Below are 27,622 nucleotides of genomic sequence, written 5' to 3' on the forward strand. Positions count from 1 at the left end.
GTTTCCTGTAGGGGTGTGGGTTTTTGGAAATTGGGTGCGTTACTTTTAATTTGCTTTTGTTCTAGTTGTCGTGCTTGAGAAGAACTGAGAATTTTATTCATACATCATGATTTTGGGGTTTTTTTTGTTTAAAAATTTTGGACGTTTCCTGTAGGAGTGTGGGTTTTTGGAAATTGGGTGTGTTACTTTTAATTTGCTTTTGTTCTAGTTATTGTGCTTGAGAAGAACTGAGAATTTTATTCATACATCACAATTTTCGGGTTTTTTGTTTATATATACGTGTTATTTTGTCTAAAACTTGTCGAAGAATTGCTGAAAATCTTTAAAATTTGAAAAATATTTAAAAATAGTTTCGACAATTTCGATATTTTAGTCGATTTGTATGGAAATATATTGTGAAATCTTAGTGTAATTTTAATATTTCGAATTATTTCGACTGAGAGTTATTAGTATTTGGAAAGTGAAACAAAAAAAATTAGAAGTTACGTAATTGAGATTTGGTGTAAAATGGAATAAATTTAAAAATGGGAAATATTTAAAAATGGTTTCGACAATTTCGACATTTTAATTGATTTATATGGAGATATTCTGCTGATTGTAGTGTAATTTTAATATTTCAAGTTATTTAACTGAGAGTTATTAGTATTTGGGGAGTAAAATAAAAAATTTAGAAGTTATGTAATTGGGATTTGGTGCAAATTTAAATAAAATTAAAAAATGGAAATATATTTTAAAATGGTTTTAACAATTTCAACATTTTAGTCAATTTATATAGAAATATTCTGCAAATTGTAGTGTAATTTTAATACTTCAAGTTATTTAACTGAGAATTATTAGTATTTGTAAAGTAAAATAAAAAANTATATGGAAATATTGTGTAAATTATAGTGTAATTTTAATACTTCAAGTTATTTAACTGAGAATTATTAGTATTTGTAAAGTAAAATAAAAAAATTAGAATTTGTGTAATTGGGGGTTTGGTGTAAAATTAAATATATTTAAAAATGGAAAATATTTAAAAATGGTTTTGGTACTTTTAACATTTTAGTCAATTTATATGGGGAAAATTCTACAAATTGTAGTGTAATTTTGATATTTCAAGTTATTTAACTGAGAGTTACTGGTATTCGGGAAACAAAATAAAGAATTTAGAAGTTACGTAATTGGAATTTGGTGTAAAATTGGATAAATTTAAAAATGGGAAATATTTAAGAATAGTTTTGGCAATTTTGACATTTTAGTCCATTTACATGGGGAAAAATTTACAAATTATAGTGTAATTTTGATATTTCAAGTTATTTAACTGAGAATTATTGGTATTCGGAAAGTGAAATAAAAAAATTAGAAGTTACGTAAATTGGGGTTTGGTGTAAAATTGGATAAATTTAAAAATGGGAAATATTTAAAAATAGTTTTGACAATTTCAACATTTTAGTCGATTTATATGGAAATATTCTGCAGATTGTAGTGTAATTTTNAAAATGGGAAATATTTAAAAATAGTTTTGACAATTTCAACATTTTAGTCGATTTATATGGAAATATTCTGCAGATTGTAGTGTAATTTTAATATCTCAAGTTATTTAACTAAAAATTATTAGTATTCGGAAAGTAAAATAAAAAATTTAGAAGTTGTGTAATTTGGAATTTGGTGTAAAATTAGATAAATTTAAAATGAAAAATATTTAAAAATGGTTTTGACAATTTTAACATTTTAGTTAATTTATATGGAGATATTGTGTAAATTATAGTGTAATTTTAATATTTCAAGTTATTTGGCTGAGAATTACTAGTATTCGGAGATCAAAATAAAGGATTTAGAAGTTACGTAATTGGGGTTTGGTGTAAAATTAAATAAATTTAAAAATGGAAAATATTTAAAAATAGTTTTGACAGTTTCAACATTTTAGTCAATTTATATAGAAATATTCTACAAATTGTAGGGTAATTTTGATATTTCAAGTTATTTAACTGAGAGTTACTGGTATTCGGAAAACAAAATAAAGGATTTAGAAGTTATGTAATTGGGGTTTGGTGTAAAATTAAATAAATTTAAAAATAAAAAATATTTAAAAATAGTTTTGACAATTTCAACATTTTAGTCGATTTATATGGAAATATTCTGCAGATTGTAGTGTAATTTTGATATTTCAAGTTATTTAACTGAAAATTATTAGTATTCGGAAAGTAAATTAAAAAAATTAGAAGTTGCGTAATTGGGGGTTTGGTGTAAAATTAAATAAATTTAAAAATAANAAATATTTAAAAATAGTTTTGACAATTTCAACATTTTAGTCGATTTATATGGAAATATTCTGCAGATTGTAGTGTAATTTTGATATTTCAAGTTATTTAACTGAAAATTATTAGTATTCGGAAAGTAAATTAAAAAAATTAGAAGTTGCGTAATTGGGGGTTTGGTGTAAAATTAAATAAATTTAAAAATGGAAAATATTTAAAAATAGTTTCGATGATTTCAACATTTTAGCCGATTTATATGGAAATATTCTGCAGATTGTAGTGTAATTTTAATATTTCAAGTTGTTTAACTGATAAGTACTAGTATTCGGAAAGTAAAATAAAAAATTTAGAAGTTATGTAATTGGGGATTTGGTGTAAAATTAAATAAATGTAAAAAACGAAAAATATTTAAAAATGGTTTCGACAATTTTAAAATTTTAGTTAATTTATATGGTAATATTGTGTAAATTATAGTGTAATTTTAATATTTCAAGTTATTTGGCTGAGAATTACTAGTATTCGGAAAGTAAAATAAAAAATTTAGAAGTTACGTAATTGAGGATTTGGATAAATGGATAAATGGAAAATATTTAAAAATAGTTTCGACGATTTCAACATTTTAGTCGATTTATATGGAAATATTCTGTGGATTGTAGTATGGTTTTGGATATTTCAAGTTATTTGGCTGAGAATTACTAGTATTCGGAAAGTAAAATAAAAAATTAGAAGTTACGTGGTTGGAATTTGGTGTAAAATTAAATAAATTTAAAAAACGGAAAATATCTAAAAATGGTTTCGACAATTTCGACATTTTAATTGATTTATATGGAAATATTCTGCGGATGTAGTGTGATTTTGATATTTCAAGTTACTTGACTGAGGATTATTAGTGTTTTACAAGTAAAATAAAAAATTTGGAGTTACGTAATTGGGGAATTTGGTGTAAAATTAAATAAATTTTAAAATGGAAAAATATTTAAAAATAGTTTCGACAATTTCAACATTTTAGTCGGTTTGTATGGAAATATTGTGTAGATCGTACTGTAATTTTAATATTTCAAGTTATTTGACTGAGAATTATTAGTATTTGGAAAGCAAAATAAAAAGTTTAGAAGTTACGTAATTGGGGAATTTGGTATAAAATTAAATAAATCCAAAAACGAAAAATATTCAAAAATGGTTTCAACAATTTTAACATTTTAATCAATTTACATGGAAATATTGTATAATGATAGTGTAGTTTTATTCTTTCAAGTTATTTAACTGAGAATTACTAGTATTTGGAGAGTAAAATAAAAAATTTAGATGCTATGTAGTGGGTATTTGGTGTAAAATTAAATAAATTTAAAAACGAAAAATATTTAAAAATAATTTTGAGAATTTTAGTATTTTAGTCAATTTATACAGAAATATTCTGCAAATTGTAGTGCGATTTTAATATTTCGAGTTATTTAGCTGATAATTACTAGTATTCGGAAAGTAAAATAAAGGATTTAAAAGTTATGTAATTGGGAATTTGGTGTAAAATTAAATAAATTTAAAAAATGAAAAATATTTTAAAATAGTTTTGACAATTTTAACATTTATTTTAGTCAATTTATACAGAAATATTCTGCAAATTAATAGTGTAATTTTAATATTTTAAGTTATTTAACTGAGAATTATTAGTTATTTGGGTCTAAAATTAAAAATTTAGAAGTTGCATAATTGGGTGTTTGGTACAAAATTGGATAAATTTAAAAATAGTTTCGGACAATTTTAACATTTTAGTCAATTTGCATGGAAAGAAAAATTGCGTAAATCGTATGTGATTTTAATATTTCGAGTTATTTAACTGAGAATTGTTGGTTGTTGGGAAGTAAAATAAAAAAATTAGAAGTTGTGTCCTTGAGATTTGGTGTAAAATTAAATAAATTTAAAAACGGAAAATATCTAAAAATGGTTTCGACAATTTCGACGTTTTAGTTAATTTATATGGAAATATTCTGTGAATGTAGTGTAATTTTGATATTTCAAGTTATTTAGTTGAGAATTATTAGTTTTTGGCATGTAAAATTAAAAATTTAGTAGTTGCGTGATTGAAATTTGGTGTAAAATTAAATAAATTTAAAAATGGGGAGGTATTTAGAAATAGTTTCGATAATTTCAACATTTTAGTTAATTTATATGGAAATATTATGTGGATCGTACTGTGGTTTTAATATTTAAAGTTATTTAACTGAGAATTATTAGTTGTTGGGAAGTAAAATAAAAAATTTAGATGTTATGTAGTTTGGTGTAAAATTAAATAAATTTAGAAATGAAAAATATTTAAAAATGGTTTTGATAATTTTAGCATTTTAAGTCAATTTATATAGAATTGTTGTGTAGATTATGGTAATTTTAAATACTTCAAGTTATTTAACTGACAATTAACTAGTAGTTGGAAAGTAAAATTAAAAATTTAGAAGTTACGTAATTGATGTTTGGTGTAAAATTTGGTATTTAAAAATGGTTTCGACAATTTCCACATTTTGGCTGAATTTATATGGATATATCACGTGGATTGCAGTATAGTTTTAATATTTTGAGTTATTTGGCTGATATTTAGTTATATTTGTGGAATAAAATTAAAAATTTAGAAGTTACAATACTGGAGGTTTGGGGTGAAAATTTTGTGGGTTAAGTGGAGGGAATATTTAAAAATTGTTGTTACAATTTTGGCATTTTTAGTATATTTACTTTACTAACATTTGGAAAATATAAATATTTTGGTTTTTGGGGTTAACGACATTTAAGCTTCGATATTAGATAATTCTTATCTTTATTTTATTTTATATTCCAATAAATTAGACTATGTTAGTGTGTATATTATTCTTTATTTCGTTTATTTTTTATGTACTTTCCTCTTAAATATATAAAATTCATAATATACAAAAAAATAGACAATATTTTAGATTATATCTACAATATATAACAAAATTTCAGACAAACAGTCCTATGAATATTGAAAAACATACAAAATATCAACAACAAAATATTGAAAATAATAAAATGCTCACTAATGTTAAAAATAATCTCCAAAACAACATTATACAATCTACATTAAAAAAATATATGAATATACAGCCATAATACACAAAAGATACCGACATTATTATAAATAATATAAATATGGCGAGATCGAAGAAATTGAAGAAATATAAATAAAATGCTCAAAAAACACAATAACTAGAGAAAATAAAAATATACAAGAAATCTAGTATAAAAAATATACATATGAAACACATATACAAACACATACTACAATATACAAGGCAACATTCAAAGTCGAACAACAAAAATATACAGTCTACTAAACAAAAACATTTAAATACAAAAAATAAAAAAAATAACAGAAAATAGTTGTATATTATTGTGAATAATATAAATAACACACATATGAATAGTAATTCTAATGCGTTATAAAATGATATTAACATCAAAAGGCATAAAAGCAAATCCTTACAATAGAATCCACATAAAAATCATATTGAACAAGAATTTAGTAGTGCAAAAACTAATAATACCCGGGCTAATATGCATCCACAAAAATATAAGAAAAAATAGCAACGGAGATCTTGTAGACCGAAAAAAAAGTGTATTCACACACCTAAGACTATAAATAGTGTTGCTTTGTAAAACATATGGTAACAGAAAAATAGACATCCCACGTAAAGATCTAAACATAGACAACAAAACATTGAAAAACTAATTTGACAAATTGTACTAAATGCTACATAACGCTTAGCATCAAAATTATAAAATACACAAAGGCTCATTAACACGATTATTAATGTTGATCAGGCCAGCATATTATAAAAATAACTAAATCAAAAATCAAAACATCAGTATACGAAACTCATTAAAATTATACCACATACTACTAGAGTTGCTGCATGGATTAGAGCTGACACTGGTATAGGTCCCTCCATAGCGTCTGGTAACCAAATGTGTAAACCAAATTGTGTGCTTTTTGTGAATGCACAACACATTAGTAGACCTATTGAAAAACTTATATAATAATAATCCACACACAAAAAGTTTATGAAATGAAAGGTGATGATACAAAATCCGTTCATTGCGAATATTATACTAAATGCACATATTAATAAAATATCCCCGACTTTACTTATGAAAAAGGCTTTAAATCCAAATTTTAGTGCAAAAAAACGGTATCAAAAGTATGATATTAGAAAGAAAGAGAATAGACCTAATAATTCTCAGCCACAATATGCTGTTAAAAAATCGTAAGATAATATAAAAAAATTCATACAAATTACAAACATTCAAAAAATATTAAAAAATCTTCCTAATAGGACATCAAAATACATATAATAAAATGCATAAAAAACGATGAAACAAAAAACGGTGTCTATTAATAACAATATGAATAAATAAAAACCTGTACAAAAAAATGTTAATCATATAAAACAGAAATCTAACATCAATACTAAACAAAAATCATAATAACAATATCCATATAAACACACCCCTACTATAAAAAAACTTAGTATTATAGAAAGAAAAATGAAAATGGTTAAAAGTATTGAACATCAAAAACTTAAAAAATGCCTACCAAACATTATTGATCCTGAGATATAACCAAATAAAAAGAAAAATGAGAAAAAGAATAAGAACATTTGAAAACTGACTTTACATTCATCAACCTAAACTTAAACATACGATGTATTTTTTAATCAAACAAAGGGTTCTCCCCCACCAAAAAATCTTTTCGAATGCCCCTCCCAACGCCCCCCTTTTAAATCCAAGAAAAAGCTTCAAAAAATCGTCGTTCCGGAACTGGGTTCAAAAAGTGGGCTCTTTCCCCCAAACAAGTAAAACCCAAAACTTAAAAATCCTCGTCTTTTTGATTTTTTGCTTTCACCAGGGGTGTAGATTGAAGGAGGTTTAGGGGGCAGAGCGTTTTGGGGGCATTTGGGAAGAAGAATTTCACGGGTTTTTGAATCAAGAGGGATTTTGGAGAAGATTATCAAGGGGTTTGGTTTTGTTTGTGTTTTGGGAGAGGGTTTTGGTTGAGGGGAAGTTTGGTTGGGGAGATTTTTGACCTTTATTTTGGTATTGTGTTTGCTAATTTTAGTGGGTTTGGTTTATGGTTTTTGTTTTTAAAATAAAATGTATATAATATAGTAAAATATTATTGATATTGAGGCTGATATTATATAAAAATATATGTCATTTATAGACAAATCTAGACGTAGATATTTATCTAATCATACAAAAGAATAAAACGTTAGACACATATATATGTATATTGATGATAGAAATATTGATAACGTTATAATATAAAAACATATTATATATATTAGTGAAATTGATATTAATCCATATAATACAAAAATGTCTATATAAAAGAGTAACATAAAAGGGAAATCTATGTTAAATAAAAATAAACTTAAAAATATTGAACTTCAAATGCTTATTCCAAAAAATGAGACCATCAATATAAATATTCTTACTCCATAATTGTCGTACATGTAGCCTATAGTTATAAACATAAATGATGAACTTAGTATATGGGCCAGATTACAAAATATTACCAGTCCTATGAATAATAAATCGTTATGTCATAATAATATTAAGGCGATACCAGTGTGTATGATTGATCAGTTCGCAATTATTTTCTTGTAGTCTGATAAAAATATTAATGATAGTGATAAGAATACTAATCCTAATATTATAACACTATCGATGAATCCTAAAAATCATAAGGATATACAATTAAAGGCTAAAAATAAAAATTTAAAAACACCGAAAAAACCTATTTTTAACACTATACTTGCTAACAATACACTCATCTCTGTGTTTACTTCCACATGCATTTCTGGTAATCATATATGGAATGGTCATATTGGGTACTTTATCGCGAACATTATAAACAAAATTATTCATATAAATATTGCGAGATATATACTATCGAAAAATGATATATCGACGAACGCTTGCAAGTTTAAAACATTAAAATGTGATATTATCACTATACACACTATTATACACATAATAGAACTTATCGAACTAAAAATTATTAGATAAAATATTGCAAAAATGAAACGGTTGTTGAAATTAAAGAATAGACTTACAAGACATATAGGGAAAAAAAGGCTTTCGAACAATATCATAAAACACATAAAATCTTCTATTAATATTATTAAAATGACGTTTACGTATATAAATATATATATTGTGATTATATAAAAATACTTTATGTAGGATACACACTTTTTTGATAATAAATATATTAAAAAATATAAAATCATGGTCATAAAAAAAACAAATCAAAGACTTATATAATTTAGATGTAGATTTATATATATATAGTTTACTTCTATTCCTATACAAAAACTATAATTTACAAATATATATAGTATTGTAAATATAAGTATTAAAAAATTTAGACAAATTACACCTAATTTTAACATTTAATTATCCTAACTTAATCTTATTTTTATGTTTTGATTGTATTTTTGTGTAGTCTATAAGTGATAGATATTTATATTACTTTAATATATTATTTGGCTTTTAAGTTTTGGTTGGGATTTTGATATTTGGGGAAATTTGGGGTGGTGGGGTGGTTTTTAGAGGAAGGGGTTTTTGTAGGGGAGAGGGGGAAGGGGGTTTTCGTATAATTTGATTGGGGTTTTGGGGGTTTTGGTGGTTGGTTTGTGTTGGAGAAAGGGGGTTTTGGTTGGGGGTTTGTTTTGTAGGGTTGGTTGGGGTGGGTGGTATTTGGTTAATGGTTTAAAGCGAAAGATTTGGTTTAAGTTGGTAAATGTAGTAATCGGTTTAATAAATTTGTTTTTTATTTGTCTTGTTTGTTTAAGTGTTTCTCATAAAATGATTGGGATTTGTTATCTTTTAGTTGCGATCTTGTGTGGATTTGTTGGGTATGTATATTCTTTGTTTATTAGATTAGAATTGTCGTTGGTTGGTTGTGGGGTGCTATTTGGAGATTATCAATTTTATAATGTGTTGATTACCTCCCATGGATTAATTATGATTTTTGCCTTTATTATGCCTGTTATGATGGGTGGTTTGACAAATTATTTTGCACCAGTAATGGTTGGTTTTCCTGATATGGTTTTTCCCCGATTAAACAATATGAGTTTTTGGATGTTTATGGGTGGTTTTGGGTGTTTGGTAAGTGGGTTTTTGACTGAAGAAGGTATGGGTGTTGGGTGGACATTATATCCTACGTTGATATGTGTAGATTTTCATTCAAGTTTGGCCTGTGACTTCGTTATTTTTTCCGTGCATTTTCTTGGTATTTCTAGTATTTTAAACTCAATTAATGTGGTTGGCACGATATTTTGTTGTAGAAGAAAATATTTTAGTTTCCTTGTGTGGACGCTTTTTATATGGGGTTCTTTATTAACATCACTATTATTGATTTTAACATTACCTGTTTTGGCTGGAGGTGTTACATTGTTGTTATGTGATAGAAACTTTAATACATCATTCTATGATGTTGTTGGGGGCGGTGATTTAGTTTTATTTCAGCATTTATTTTGGTTTTTTGGTCATCCAGAGGTTTACATTATTATCTTACCCGTATTTGGGCTTGTTTCTACTATAATTGAGGTGGTTGGTTTCAGATGTGTCTTTAGTTCTGTAGCAATGATTTATTCTATGGTACTTATTTCTGTTTTAGGGTGTTTTGTTTGGGCACATCATATGTTTGTTGTAGGGTTAGATGTGGACTCTAGAACATATTTTGGTAGTATTACAGTTTTAATTGGGTTACCTACTTGCGTTAAACTATTTAATTGGATATATAGTTTCTTGTATACAGACTTATACGTGGCTTTTGAAATTTATTTTATATATATGTTTGTTGTTATGTTTCTATTTGGTGGATTGACAGGTTTGTTTCTTTCTAATGTTGGTATTGATATTATGATGCATGATACCTATTTTGTTGTAGCCCATTTTCATTATGTTCTTTCTCTTGGTGCGGTGGTCGGATTTTTTGGCGGTTTTTGTCATTTTTTAATGAAATGGTTACCAATCGAATTGTATACTTTTTGACTCTTCTTTTTTATTTTGACTTTATGGTGTGGTTCTAATATGGTGTTTTTTCCCTTGCATAGCACTGGTATGTTTGGTTTTCCAAGAAGGATTTCTGATTACCCTATTAGTTTTCTTTTCTGGAGTTCTTTTATGCTTTATGGTATGATTATGTTAGCCACCTTAGTACTATTTTGCTGTTGTCTATTTAGTGTCTTCTTTTTTTGAGATTATTGTCTCTTCTTCGTTAACTTATTTGTTTACAACTTATTTTGTTTTTTTTATTTCTTCACATGACTTCCATGTGTTATGGCGTTATATTTGTTGGTTGTAGACTTTGCACATATTGTTTTAGATTATTTATTAATAATTTTATGTTTTTGCTTTGTTTTTTTTATTTATTTTTGGCAATCGTTGTTTTTGTTTTTTTATATATAAATACTTAATAATTGGGTTATACAGAACTGGTGCAGGTGGAAATAAAATACATTAAATGTAATGACGTCGTAATTAAATAATGAGCCAAATAGATCAAAAAAAAGGGACAAAAATAAAAAATCTTTTAAGAAAAAACTAAAAAAACATATTATAAATAATATTAATATGAATATGAATATGAAAAATACGTCGAAATATAAAAATTTGAAAAATATGAGTATTGCTGGCATTAATATATAACAACTCCTGCTGTATATTATATATAACCAAAAATATAGGTTGATTAGGGACAATGTCATACCATATATTAAAAATATGAAGCCGAAAAATAGGCTGATTACTAAAAAAAGTAAAAGGAAAATTAGACCTAATATTATTATAAAACAGAAAAAACCGTATATGAAATTGAATATGAAATTAAAATATAACAATAAAAAACATACAAAATCTAAATAACCTATGTCACATAAAAGGAACGATATGAATATATCGAAATTAAAAAATAAAAAATCCAACACAACTATAAATAAACAACGTATTACGAAGAATATGAAACAAAATATGAAATAAATTATGAAATAAAATAGACAAAAAAGATATGTACAGAATATTATATTAAATAGAAATGTTAATCCGAAAAGTGTGTATGTAAATGAGGAAAAACTTATAAAATCGAAAAATATGTAAAATATTAAAAATGTAAAAAACTCTAAATAATATATTAAAAAATTAATACCAAATGCAAAAAAAAAACATATAAAATTATACAGTATATATATATAGAATATATAAAACCCTGTAAAAAGTAATGATAAAGAATACATTCCAAAAAATGTTATAAATAACAGAACAAATACAAAACTAAAGAATATTCTTAAAAAAAAACCTAAAATAAACACAAATATAAACGTTATACATACAACAAAATCAAAAACAAAATCATACAATATAAAATCTAAGTCAAATCATCATAAAATAAAATCATATGTTCTAACACATAATAAATCAAATACTCGACTCAATCAAAACTTCTTAAAAATCCCCTTTTGTAGATTACATACCTTATATAAAACATATAACTATAGGCATAAAACCATGTAAAACACCACATAATTCGCTGCATTGTCCGTAAATAGTTGCATTATTTGATGCAAATATTATTACTTCGTTACATCTTCCTGGTTCTCTACTTTTATTCCCAAACTTGTTAGTGTGAAAGAATGTATAACATCTACCGCAGATACTCATAATTTATAAATGACTAGACTTAATAAAGTTAATACATGATTACATTGTAATAGACGCATATCTCCTACTAAATAGTCACTTTCTAAAATTAAATTACTAAAGATTGTTGTTTCTCCGAATAAAAAATAAACCCAATATCACTGAAATCCCACTACTTTACATAAATCAAAACTTACAAAATTTAAACAACTAAAATATAATAATAAACATAGTCGGAGTATAAGACATAATATAAACATACCTCCTAAGACAAATCAATATGCATCTATAAATTTAGACGATACAAAATCCCATGTACAATATATATTATTGATTTTAGAAACAAATAATATAGTTGATGCCAACAATACACATATTCATATACATAAAAAACATACAAAAGATAATAAAACTACTATAGAGTCCATTAAAAAAATCATTCAAAAACTTAATATAAAACTCATTTTGTTACTACATTTGGACATCTGTATTATTATTTTTATTTTTATTTTAGTTTTGTTAGTCTTGTCCGGTTTTGTTAGTTTGTGTGAAAGGAGAATTTTGGCTATAGTTCAGATTCGTATAGGGCCTGCACTTTTTTTATTTGGGTTGCTAACTCCTATAACAGACGGTATTAAATTATTTGTCAAATTTGTTGTTTTTATAGTAAGTTTTGACACTTTTTACTTTCTTGGGGGGTTATTGGTTACATTATTTTGCATGTTTTTTCCGTGGTTTTTTTTCCCACTCGGTTTTCTTATTTTATTTGATAAGGGCTTTTCTATTATGTTTTTGATTGGATTCCATTTATTTATGAATGTTTTTGGAGTTTTTTTAGTTGGTTGTTTTTTGTTTTCCAGTTGTTTTATTTATCTTGCGGCTATGCGTACATTGTTTTTTTCGATTTTATCGGAAAGTGTACTTCTTATTTTATTTTATTGCTTTTACTTGCTAGATTATTTTAGCTTTTTTGGCATTAAGGATATGTGCGTTTCCCAGCTCTCCTTTTTTAATTTTTTTTTTTTAGGTGTTCTGTTTATTGGGGTTTTCTGGGTTGGCTTACTTTTAGATGGTCTACGACTCCCTTTTGATTATATGGAATGTGAAAGTGAGTTAGTGGCGGGGTTAGTGACAGAATTGTCTGGTGCATTTTTTGTTATATACTCTGTACTCGAAATTAATCATCTTTTATTATGCACTATTTTATTTGCAAGTTTATGCTTCGGTGGTTTGTTTGTTTGTTTCAAATCTATTGTCCTTTTGGTATTTGGGTTTTTCATACCTCGTGTTATATGCTTTAGATTAAAAATAACTACTGCACAGACCTTTATACTTTTATTTCTTTTTGTTATTGGTTTTTTATGCTTTTCATTTATAGCGATTACTAAGATCTTATGTTTACTATTTTAAAGTAGTTGTTAATAACGAAAACTTATTCCTAAATGTCCTAAATCCGCTTCCCATCCCAAATAATTTAACTCCCCCCTTCTCAAAATAACCTTAAAAACTGTCCCTAAAATAAAACTCCAAAATCCAATGTTTTTGTATCTAATACATACATTTATATTTTTATTGATATATAGCTTTGTTATCTTATGTGATTATATAGTTTTGACACACATAGCCTTTGACTTAGTTTGGATTTGCCTAATAAATGTATTTGTAGTTACAGTCTTAGATTCATACATTTGTTTTATTTTTGTGATTTTGTTTGTTTTTTGCTTTATTTTAATGTTTTCTTTTTTAAATTTTGATACTAGATTTATTTTTTTAATAATTGTTATTCAATATATTATTATTTTTATGTTTGTCTTTGTGTCACACATTATCATGATTTCTATTTTATTTGAAATATTTAGTCTTTTGCTATTTTTATTGTTAATTTCTAGTAGATTTGGTTATAAAATAATGGTTTTATGGTATTATTATATGATTAATTTGGTAAATTTTATACTACTCTTTGTCTTGTTATATTTTTTGGTTTTGAATTATTGTTTTTTTTTGTGTGACTTTTGTTTTTTAGTTTTTGATGAAGAATGATTGGGGGTTTTATGTTTATTTTATGTTTTGTTGGTATTGTTTAAATTATATTTGGCGTTTCTTATTTTATTTATGGAACAGCTATACATAAGATTAGGTGTTTTTGTGTTTATTTATATGTTGTCCTTTTATGTTTTATTCTGTTTTATTTTTATAATTATCTTGGTATGTTTTATTTATTTTTACATTATATTCATTAAGCTGATTTTGTTACAATCGTGTACATGTGTTCTTATAGGGTTAAATAGTTTCGCTATTGTTAGTTTACTATTTGTGTTAAGTGTTAATAACTTCTGTTTTTTGTTTCTGATATTTATTTCTACAAAAAATTATATTTTTTACTTGTACCTAAACTTTCACCTCATTTATAGTATTAGCTTGATAATTCTTGTTGTTATTTATTATTTTTTTATTGTATATAACATATTTGATTATAAATACAATGAAAATTATTTTTTGATCAACTTTGTATTTTTTTCTTTTTTTAACAACTTTACTATTAGTATTTTATTAGCATGCCTTTTTCTTTGTATTGGTGCTATTCCTATAGTATTTGGGTTTTTTTTGAAAGTCTTTTGTTTATTATTACAACTAGCCTACCTTGGTATTTGCATTGTTTTTTTTTTAGTTGTATGGCTTATCATTATCTACATTTTTTATTTTAGGTTAATCGTTAATATTTTTGTGTTTTCATATCAATTTATTGGGTTTTGGGTGGTTAGATTACATTTAATGCAATTTAATCATTTATTTTTTTTTTTAAGTTGTCTTGTTTATGTTTTGTTCTTTGACATTATTAATTTATTTGATTTGATTTTATAATATTATAGCCAAATTAATAAACTAATTCTTCCCCCTTCTTAAAATCTCCTCTTAAAACCTTTCTTGTTCTTTCTCCTAAAAGTTTGGCAAAAAGGCCTCCCAAATCCCAAAATCCCCCCCTTCCAAAAAAATTCTCTCTTAAAAATCCTACCTAAATGGGTGTCTTCAAAACCGTTGTTGTCCAAAAAAGCCTGCCTCTCCCCGAATCTCCAAAAATCATTCCCCTAAAAACCTTTTTCCCCCTTGCTAAATTCCTCAAATCAATAACTTAATAAATAAGTTCAAAAATTCATCCTTCAAATTCCTCCCCTTCCCCCCTCTCCCCTTCTCCTTCAATTTCCCCCCCTAAAGGTCCCCTTCCCTAAAATTCGTCCAAATTCCTCTTTTTACTTATGTTTTACACATTTTGTTGTCTAGATTTACTTTTTAATCTAATCTACATACAACTAATAAAAATAATAATAATACTCAAAATTGTAATTCCATTCATATTGGGTACGTCAATACTACATATAAAGCTAAAAAACCACTCATTCAAATACTATAAAACAATATTAAAGAATATGTTAGTCATAACAAAGAACTTCTACAATATACAAATCATAATATACAATTTAATATAAATAAAAATAATGCAAATAATAGTATAACCATGAGAAATAAGCCCATAAATTTGTCTGGCACAGCTTTTAAAAAACCGAATAAAAACAAAAAAAATCATTCTGGTAACACTTTGTCTGATGTTTTTAAAGTATCTACAATTACCCAAGACTCCTCATGAAAAACAAAATATCAATTTATGAAAATTATATACATCATACAAAATAATATAAAAAATGCTAAAAACATATCTCTCAAATAAAATCACATGCAAAAACAAAGCCTTTCACAATAAAATGCGAATCTGTCACAAAATGCATCAGAACTCATAAAATAATGCAAACAAAATAGATGTAAGAATAATACCAAAATTAATACAAATGGGAGTAATATATGTAATACATGTAATTTTAGTAATGTAAAATCGTTGATAAATTCACTTCCTCATACTCAATAACATAGTCACTGACCTAATACTGGTACCGTTGCTATAATATTACTAAAAACTGTCAAACCTCAATATGACATCATTGTACATGGTAAAACATATCCTATGAATGCGATTACTATAATAAATATATATAATATAAATCCTACAAACCAGACCATTAGATGTGTATCAAATAATATTACTAAAACGATACATTTGAATATATGTACATATAATAAAAAATAAAGTAATGAAGTAAAACAAATATGTACACTTCGTATCACAAAACCTAAATCAAAATCTCATAAAAAAAGAACAAAATACCAATTTGCACATATAAAGCAACTGAAAAATAGTCATGCGAGACACACACCACATATAATTTGTAATGCTATGAAAAAACCAAGACTAAAACCGACACCATAAATTCTATATAAACAACCTGACATTAAAAGACCCTTTCTCTTTTCTCCGCTTTTTATTCGACTTTACATCGCTTATTAAAATATATTATTATTCTTTTAAAACACTAAATAAAAATTTTATACTCAAAAACCATTAATTTCTTCCCCTCTCCCCTCTCTCGCTTCCCAATCCTGTCTCCCCTCCCGTGTTCCTCCTTTCGGACCAAAACTCCTCCCCCGTGTGTTGTACTCAATTCTGCCCCCCCTTTGTCCCCGTTAAATCCCATTAATAAGAAATTTCCCCCCCCTCTCCTCCCAAAAAACCCCTTCAAAAACCCTTCCCCAAAACTCTAAAATCGTTTTTCCTTCTCCTAAAACCTCCCTTCCTTCCTTTGGTCCAAAAGCTAATCCCAACTCTCCCTCGGCCGTCCTTCTCCAAAATCCTCTCATTTGGATCACGCTCCTCTCCCGTTCCTTCTCCCCTCCCCCCATAAAAACATCTCCCCCCCTTCCTCCGGACTCTTCTTCAAAAATCTGGCGGGTGTCCCCCAAAATCCCCTTCCAAAAAGCCTTTTAAATTTGTACCAATTATTATTTTTGGTTGTGGTTGCCTGTAAAACTCCATAAATTAAATAAACTCTAAAACATCAAAAAAGGTCTCGGTCCCCTCAAAATTTCACTCGAAAGCCTTCTGCCCCCGTCCTCCCCAAATAAAAATGTTCTGCCCGCCGTCGGGAAAAACTAACCAAACCCAAACTCCAAATCAAATCCCAATTTGGGGTGTTCCACAAGCCAAAGAATTCCGGGCCCCTCTCTTTCTTTGGTCTAACTGGTCCAAAAAATCCTCTTCCCCCCAAAACCCCCCTGTTTAACTTCCTCTCGCAAAAATAATCTCGCTCGAAGTCCGCTCCCAAAAATCCCTTCTCCTATAAATAATAAATCAAAATCCTTCAGAAAACATCCCCCCTCCTTGCGGGTCCCCTCCTATAATCCATCTAAAACAAAATCTGTCCCGTCGCTTCGAAAATTCCCCATACTCAAAATAAAACTCCTCCCCGTTTAATTCCTTCCCCCTCTCAAGTCCAAAACTCCTGAAAAAAGCCTGCTCGCCCCCATAAAAATCTGTCTCTTTGTCAAAACGAAATTCAACTCTGTCCATCGGGGCCCCAATTCTCCTAAAACTGTTCCACCCTTCTCGGAGTTTCAAAAAAACCTTCCGCTTGCCCGTCGTCCCCGTCTTCTCCAAAATGCCTGTTCTTCCCCAAAATCTTCTAAAAAAAATCTATCAAAATTGGTAAACACTGCTCTATACTTTTATACTCACATAACTTTTCTGTACCACGATGCAAATCCTTTCAAAATCAATAAAATCTTAAAAATCCCAAACTTTCCCCCAAAAACTGCGCTGAAACGGGTAAAAGCTGTGAAAAAGACCAAAAATGTAACGTTTGACCTCCCTCTTTTATGTTTATCATGTAGTCGATTCTTTTATTTGGCCCAACTATACACTAAAAATTACTCGACATCTTACTAAATAACTTTTGGTTTTTTTTAAGAATTCTTATAAAAATTACACTTTTAAGTTTAAATATCTATATTCTTGTTCTCATACACATAATACACATATTGATAAATACAATATGATTTTCTTTTTACTTAATGGTGTACTAATTTGGTTAAATTTGTTACACATCAATATAATTTTAGTTAAATTCTCTTTTTTGATTTTAATAAATAATTTAGAATATTTAATAATCTACTATTTTATTCTGATTGTTTAAATTTATTAAAAAAGAGTAGATTTTTCGGGGGATTTTTGATTTGGGGAGAGGTTTGGGGGAGAGGAGGTTTTTAGGATTTGATGGAAGTGGGTTTGATTTGTGGATTAAGAGAGGGGGCGAGGGAATTTTAGAGTTTGACGAGGTTGGTTTGGTAGGGGAGGGGGAGCGTTTTTTTGGTTAGTTTTATTTATTCTTTGGAAGGATTTTTGGGTAGCTTTTGGAAGAGACATCCGAGGTTTAGATTTTTGGGGGAAAGACCCTTTTTTATTTGTTTTTTGTTATGTTTGTGTTGTTGTGATTTTGGGGGAGGTATTTTTTTTGATTGAAGACGACAAGGGGGCAACCTTTAATTTAGTTTCATGATTTTACTTTTAATATTTTAGCTTAACGGTTTTAACTTAACTACAAAATCAAAACTAAAACAAACTCTTAACCTCCTCCCCTTCAAAACCTCCCCCTCAAATTGAAGAAAAAGTGCACTTCAATAAGGCTCCCCTCCTGAAATGCGTTGGCATCGGTTGGGCCTGCTCCCCTTCCGGACAAAGAAAAAGTCTTTGTTAAACTCAATGCCGGTGGCCCCCTCCTCCCCGAAAACTCTTGCTCAAAAATGGAAAGGCAATCTCCTCGCGCTCAACGCTCTCCCCCAATAACGTTAGAATTAAAACCCGGACTTAAAACTCTGTTTTCAACGGGAAAAATCAAATGGTCCCCCCTTCCACTCCTTTATTTTAAGTTATTTATTTTTTATTTTTGGATCTTTTTCTACTCAAATATATTTTTATAAATATATTAATTACTGCACGTTATTTTTATTATAAAAATTGGTGGGCAACAATACCTTTTTAATTTATTGTTTTATCTAAAATTGATAATTTAATATAAAAAATAAATTTTGATTATAAAATATATACTTCCAATATAATAGCCTTATCATGGTGTCAAAATATTAAAATTCTAGTCATTTAATTATTTGAATAAATATAATATAATATAATATATAATTACTATCATTTTATATTTGCATATACCAAACGGTGTTTAAAAACAAATTAAATTTTTTTTATTTTTTATTGGTTAAAGTTGTAATTAACAATATAATATAATAATTGTATAATATTTAAAAGCATAGAAATTACCGCAACGGCTGGCATCCATTTCTGACTAATAAGTATATTTTATTTATTATATATTTTTACTCACTATTTTACAATAATTTCCACACCCATTATATAGCATTAACAAATATATCTAATCAAAATTATAAATTATTATTATCTATTCCTAAAATTTGATACAAAAATGATTAAAAAATTAACTAATATAAAATATTAAAACTTATAAAAAAATTAATATGAATAATAACAATAGACTTTACATTTATCTGTGTATAAACAAAAGCCTTGGCTACAATCTATATATACTAATAATTGATCCTTGCGTACTAATATTAATTTTTAATTTAATTTTTAATTAAATATATAAACAAATCTGCTTTACAACGATTTTAACCCAACTAACGAATTGCACTTTTGATGAACAATCAATTTTTGACTAGCAATAAGTAGACGATGAAACACATTTAGTTTTAATGCTTGTTAACCTGCTCGAACCTTTTATTATTTCAAAAATTATAGTTCTTTTGCTATATAAATAGATATAGTATTGCCCCAATCAAACATACAATTACATATTTAAAATAAAGTTCTCTTTGTAAAGGAGAGTAGGACTTGCCCTATTTTAATTTTTTAATTTTTATTAAAATTTTTATGTTAATTCATTTTTTATTGAAATTGTTGTAATTTAAAAAATTTCTATGGAACACTTTAACACTTAATTAACAAATTACTATGCTACTAAAATATGTAACTTGAGGAAATTTCTTTTTTTTTAGAATTAATGAATATAAAATTTATATACAAGAATAATCTTAAATAATATTCTTAGACGAACGCATTTAATAAACGCACTTAAAATACGATAATTTTATTAACAATATTTTTATATTTTTAAANAATATATTTATTATAATAATACTTATAATTATAATATTTAGTTACTTTTTACTTAACAAATATTAAATATTAAATAGTAAATACTTATTATTTTTATTTTTAAACTGCATATGTCTTATCATATAAAAGAAGTACAAATTAATAAAGTAATTTTAATATTCAAATTAATTTTTTTTTTTAATTAGACTCATCAGTTAAAAAGAGTAATTTATAAAAATTTCATAATATTCATATAAATCTTATATTGAATAATTATTTATTAATTTAAATAAAATAATCTTACTATATTTATTTGGTACATATATAACAACTGTGCCTTCAATAGTTAAATATTTAAACATTAAACTAAAAAAATTAAACTAAACATCACAGTTCAATAAATTTTAAAATTATAATATATAACTATTACATATCAAAAATTGAACCAAATATAAAACAACAAATTTAATAATTAAATATAATACATGCACTCTATTTTTAATACAAATAATAATAACATAATACAAAATATAAAAACTAAATATATATTTTTTTCTTGCTCATTATTATAACTCTAAAATTTATATGGTACCTGTTTGTGAAGTATATTGTTGCTTATATTATAACATTTATTTTAGCTTCTAAATGCAATGAAATGTCAAGTTAGATGACTTGAAATAGTAAAACAACAATATAATTTACGGCAATATTTCTATAAATTGGCTAAAATGTTGAAATTGTCAAAACTATTTTTAAATATTTTTCCATTTTTAAATCTATTTAATTTTACACCAAATTCCAATTACGTGACTTCTAAATTCTTTCTTTTGCTTTTCGAATACTAGTTAGTTCTCAGTTAAATGACTTGAAATATTAAAACTATACTACGATTTACACAAAATATTTCCATATAAATTGACTAAAATATTAAAATTGTCGAAACCATTTTTAAATATTTTTCGTTTTTAAATCTATTTAATTTTACACCAAATTCCAATTACGTAACTTCTAAATTCTTTCTTTTGCTTCTCGAATACTGGTAATTCTCAGTTAAACGACTTGAAATATTAAAATTACACTACGATTTACACAATGTTTCCATATAAATTGACCAAAATGTGTTAAAATCGCCGAAACCATTTTTAAATATTTTTCGTTTTTACGTTTATTTAATTTTACACCAAATTCCAATTACATAACTTCTAAATTTTTTATTTTCCTTTTCAAATACTAGTCAGTTCTCAGTTAAATGACTTGAAATATTAAAACTACACTACAATTTGCACAATATTTCCATATAAATTGACTAAAATGTTGAAATTGTCGAAACCATTTTTAAATATTTTTCATTTTTAAATTTATTTAATTTTACACCAAATTCCAATTACGTAACTTCTAAATTTTTTGTTTTACTTTCAAAATACTAATAATTCTCAGTCAAATAACTTGAAATATTAAAATTACACTACAATTTGCAGAATATTCCCATATATATTAATTAAGATGTTAAAATTGTCGAAATCATTTTTAAATATTTTTCGTTTTTAAATTTATTTAATTTTACACCAAATGCTTCAATTACGCAACTTCTAAATTTTTATTTTACTTTACAAATACTAATAAGTCTCAGTTAAATGACTTGAAATATTAAAATTACACTACAATTTACAGAATATGTCTATATAAATTGACTAAAATGCTGAAATTGGCAAAACTGTTTTTTTTAGTGTTTTTTCATTTTCAAATCTATTTAATTTTACACCAAATTCTAATTACGTGACTTCTAAATTCTTTATTTTGCTTTTAGAATACTAGTAAGTCTCAGTTAAATGATTTGAAATATTAAATTACACTACAATTTTTACACAATATTTCCATGTAAATTGACTAAAATGTTAAAATTGTCGAAAACCATTTTTAAATATTTTTCATTTTTAAATTTATTTACTTTCCCAATTACGCAACTTCTAAATTTTTTATTCTACTTTTCAAATACTAGTTAATTCTCAGTTATGTCACTTGAAATATTAAAATTACACTACAATTTACACAATATTTATATAAATTAACTAAAATGTTGAAATTGTTGAAACTATTTTTAAATATTTTTCCATTTTTAAATCTATTTAATTTTACACCAAATTCCAATTACGTAACTTCTAAATTCTTTATTTTGCTTTTCGGATACTTACTAGTAATTCTCAGTTAAATGACTTGAAATATTAAAATTACACTACAATTTACAGAATATTTCCATATAAGTTAACTAAAATGTTAAAATTGTCCGGAACCATTTTTAAATATTTTTCGTTTTTACGTTTATTTAATTTTACACCAAATTCCAATTACGTAACTTCTAAATTTTTTATTTTCCTTTTCAAATACTAGTTAATTCTCAGNATATTTTTCGTTTTTACGTTTATTTAATTTTACACCAAATTCCAATTACGTAACTTCTAAATTTTTTATTTTCCTTTTCAAATACTAGTTAATTCTCAGACTTGGAATATTAAAACTACACTACGATTTGCACAATATTTCCATATAAATTAACTAAAATGTTGAAATTGTTGAAACTATTTTTAAATATTTTTCCATTTTTAAATCTATTTACTTTTACACCAAATCCCAATTACGTAACTTCTAAATTCTTTATTTTACTTTCCAAATACTAATAATTCTCAGTCAAATCACTTGAAATATTAAAATTACACTGTACTTTACACAATATTTTCATATAAAAATTGACTAAAATGTTGAAATTGTCAAAACTACTCTTAAATATTTTTCATTTTTAAATTTATTAAATTTTACACCAAATTCCAATTACGTAACTTCTAAATTCTTTATTTTGCTTTTCGAATACTAGTAATTCTCAAGTTAAATGGTTTGAAATATTAAAATTACACTACAATAAAATTACACTGCAAGTTGCACAATATTTCCATATAAATTAACTAAAATGTTGAAATTGTTGAAACCATTTTTAAATATTTTTCGTTTTTAAATTTATTTTATTTAGCACCAAATTCCAATTACGTAACTTCTAAATTTTTTATTTTACTTTCAAAATACTAACAATTCTCAGTTAAATGACTTGAAATATTAAAATTACACTACAATTTGCAGAATATCTCTGTATAAATTGACTTAAAATGTTGAAATTGTCAAAACTATTTTTACATATTTTTTCATTTTTAAATCTATTTGCTTTTATAACCAAATTCCAATTACGTAACTTCTAAATTCTTTATTTTGCTTTTCGAATACTAGTAATTCTCAGTTAATTAACTTAAAATATCAAAATGACACTACAATTTGCACAAACATTTCCATATAAAATTAACTAAAATGTTAAAATTCTCAAAACCATTTTTAAATATTTTTCGTTTTTAAATTTATTAAATTTTACACCAAATTTCCAAGTACGTAACTTCTAAATTTTTTTATTTTACTTTAACAAATACTAATGATTCTCAGTTAAATAACTTGAAATATTAAAACTACACTACAATTTACACAATATTTCCATATAAATTAACTAAAATGTTAAAATTGTTGAAACTATTTTTAAATCTATTTAATTTTAAACCAAATTCTCAATTACACAACTTCTAAATTTTTTATTTTACTTTACAAATACTAATAATTNCACAATATTTCCATATAAATTAACTAAAATGTTAAAATTGTTGAAACTATTTTTAAATATTTTTCATTTTTACATTTATTTAATTTTACACCAAATTCTCAATTACGTAACTTCTAAATTTTTTATTTTACTTTTCGAACACTAATAATTCTCAGCTAAATAACTTAAAATATTAAATTCTACACCAAATTTTCAATTACGTAACTTCTGAATTTTTTATTTTACTTTACAAATACTAATAATTCTCAGCTAAATGACTTAAAATATTAAAACTACACTACAATTTCACAATATTTCCATATAAATTAACTAAAATGTTAAAATTGTTGAAACTATTTTTTAATATTTTTCGTTTTTAAATTTATTTTATTTCGCACCAAAGTCCAATTACGTAACTTCTAAATTCTTTCTTTTGCTTTTCGAGTACTAGTAATTCTCAGCTAAATAACTTGAAATATTAAAATTACACTACTATTTACCAGAATATTTCTGTATAAATTAACTAAAAAATGTTGAAATTGTTGAAACTATTTTTAAATATTTTTTCATTTTTACCAAAGTCCAATTACGTAAATTCTAAATTCTTTCTTTTGCTTTTCGAGTACTAGTAATTCTCAGCTTAGATAACTTGAAATATTAAAACTACACTACAATTTACACAATATTTCCATATAAATTAACTAAAATGCTAAAATTGTTGAAACCATTTTTAAATATTTTTCGTTTTTAAATTTAATTTTACACCAAATTACAATTACGCAACTTCTAAATTTTTTTATTTTACTTTACAAATACTAATAATTCTCAGTTAAATGACTTGAAATATTAAAACTACATTACAATTTACACAATATTTCCACATAAATTAACTAAAATGTTAAAATTGCTGAAACTATTTTTAAATATTTTTCGTTTTTACGTTTATTTAATTTTACACCAAATTCTCAATTACACAACTTCTAAATTTTTTATTTTACTTTTCAAATACTAATAATATTCAGTTAAATGACTTGAAATATTAAAACTACATTACAATTTACACAATATTTCCATATAAATTAACTAAAATGTTAAAATTGTCGAAACCATTTTTAAATCTTTTTCGTTTTTAAATTTATTTAATTTTACACCAAATTTCAATTACGCAACTTCTAAATTTTTTATTTTACTTTTCAAATACTAATGATTCTCGGTTTAAATAACTTGAAATATTAAAATTACACTACAATTTACACAATATTTCCATATAAATTGATTAAAATGTTAAAATTGTCGAAACCATTTTTAAATCTTTTTCGTTTTTAAATTTAATTTTACGCCAAATCCCAACTTTTTCGTTTTTAAATTTAATTTTACACCAAATCCCAATTACGTAACTTCTAAATTTTTTATTTTACTTCCCAAATACTTATAATTCTCAGTTAAATGCTTTGAAATATACTTTTAAAATACTAATATATAATTCTCAGTTAAATGACTTGAAATATTGAAATTACACTACAATTCGCAGAATATATTAACTAAAATGCTAAAATTGTCGAAATTATTTTTAAATATTTTTCATTTTTAAATTTATTTAATTTTACACCAAATTTCCAATTACGCAACTTCTAAATTTTTATTTTACTTTANTTATTTTTAAATATTTTTCATTTTTAACTTTATTTAATTTTACACCAAATTCCCAATTACGTAACTTCTAAATTTTTATTTTACTTTACAGATACTAATAAGTCTCAATTAACTAATTTGAAATATTAAAATTACACTACAATTCGCAGAATATTCCCATATATATTAACTAAAATGCTAAAATTGTCGAAATCATTTTTAAATATTTTTCATTTTTAACTTTATTTAATTTTACACCAAATTCCCAATCACGCAACTTCTAAATTTTTATTTTACTTTACAAATACTAATAAGTCTCAATTAAATAATCTGAAATATTAAAATTACACTACAATTTGCAGAATATTTCTGTGTAAATTGACTAAAATACCGAAATTGTCAAAACTATTAAATATTTTTCCATTTTTAAATCTATTTAATTTTACACCAAATTCCCATTACGTAACTTCTAAATTCTTTCTTTTACTTTTCGGATACTAGTAATTCTCAGCTAAATGACTTGATATATTAAAATTACACTACAATTTACACAATATTTCCATATAAATTAACTAAAATGTTAAAATTGTCGAAAACATTTTTAAATATTTTTCGTTTTTACGTTTATTTAATTTTACACCAAATTCCAAGTACGTAACTTCTAAATTTTTTATTTTCCTTTTCAAATACTAGTTAATTCTCAGTTAAATGACTTGAAATATTAAAACTACACTATAGTTTACACAATATTTCCATATAAATTAACTAAAATGTTAAAATTGTTGAAACTATTTTTAAATATTTTTCATTTTTAAATTTATTTAATTTTACACCAAATTCTCAATTACGCAACTTCTAAATTTTTTAATTTACTTTTCAAATACTAATGATTCTCAGTTAAATAACTTGAAATATTAAAATTACACTACAATTTGCACAATATTTCCATATAAATTAGCTAAAATGTTGAAATCATCGAAAACTATTTTTAAATATTATCTATTTAATTTTACACCAAATTCCAATTACGTAACTTCTAAATTATTTATTTTACTTTCCAAATACTAATAATTCTCAGTTAGATAACTTGAAATATTAAAATTACACTGCACTTTACACAATATATTCATATAAATTGACTAAAATGTTGAAATTGTCAAAACTATTCTTAAATATTTTTCGTTTTTAAATTTATTAAATTTTACACCAAATTCTCAATTACGTAACTTCTAAATTTTTTATTTTACTTTTCAAATACTAATAATTCTCAGTCAGATAACTTAAAATATTAAAACCACACTACAATTTACACAACATTTCCATATAAATTAACTAAAATGTTAAAATTGTCGAAACCATTTTTAAATATTTTTCGTTTTTAAATTTATTTAAATTTTACACCAAATTTCCAATTACGTAACTTCTGAATTTTTTATTTTACTTTACAAATTCTAATAATTCTCAGTTAAATAACTTGAAATATTAAAATACACTACAATTTACACAATATTTCCATATAAATTAACTAAAATGTTAAAATTGTTGAAACTATTTTTAAATATTTTTCATTTTTACATTTATTTAATTTTACACCAAATTCCTAATTACGTAACTTCTAAATTTTTATTTTACTTTACAAATTCTAATAAGTCTCAGTTAAATAACTTGAAATATTAAAAACAATTTGCAGAGTATTTCTGTGTAGATTGACTAAAATGTTGAAATTGTCAAAACTATTTTTAAATATTTTTCCATTTTTAAATTTATTTACTTTTACATCAAATTTCCATTACGTAACTTCTAAATTCTTTCTTTTGCTTTTCGAATACTAATAATTCTCAGTTAAAATAACTTGAAATATTAAAATTACACTACAATTTACACAACATTTCCATATAAATTAACTAAAATGTTAAAATTGTCGACACCATTTTTAAATATTTTTTATTTTTAAATGTATTAAATTTTACGCCAAATTTTCAATTACGTAACTTCTAAATTTTTTATTTTACTTTACAAATACTAATAGTTCTCAGTTAAATAAATTGAAATATTGAAACTACACTACCAATTTACACAATATTTGTTGAAACTATTTTTAATTTATTTTTCATTTTTACATTTATTTAATTTTATACCAAATTCTCAATTATGCCAACTTCTAAATTTTTTATTTTACTTTAAAAATACTAATAAGTCTCAGTTAAATAACTTGAAATATTAAAATTACACTACAATTTACACAACATTTCCATATAAATAAATTAACTAAAATGTTAAAATTGTCGAAACCATTTTTAAATATTTTTCATTTTTACATTTATTTAATTTTACACCAAATTC

At 24.7% G+C, this 27,622-nt stretch overlaps 1 protein-coding gene across 1 annotated transcript; it reads left to right on the forward strand.

The window, feature by feature from the left end:
- Positions 1-13,043: 13,043 nt before the first annotated feature.
- Positions 13,044-13,358, forward strand: DQ04_01491000 (NADH-ubiquinone oxidoreductase chain 1; the record flags this gene model as incomplete). Its single annotated transcript, XM_009310798.1, has 1 exon — positions 13,044-13,358. The coding sequence occupies one exon, from the start codon at positions 13,044-13,046 to the stop codon at positions 13,356-13,358; it is 315 nt and encodes a 104-aa protein (XP_009309073.1).
- Positions 13,359-27,622: the final 14,264 nt, after the last annotated feature.

Source organism: Trypanosoma grayi, assembly GCF_000691245.1.
Source record: "Trypanosoma grayi strain ANR4 Tgr_149_V1, whole genome shotgun sequence".
Taxonomy (NCBI): domain Eukaryota; phylum Euglenozoa; class Kinetoplastea; order Trypanosomatida; family Trypanosomatidae; genus Trypanosoma; species Trypanosoma grayi.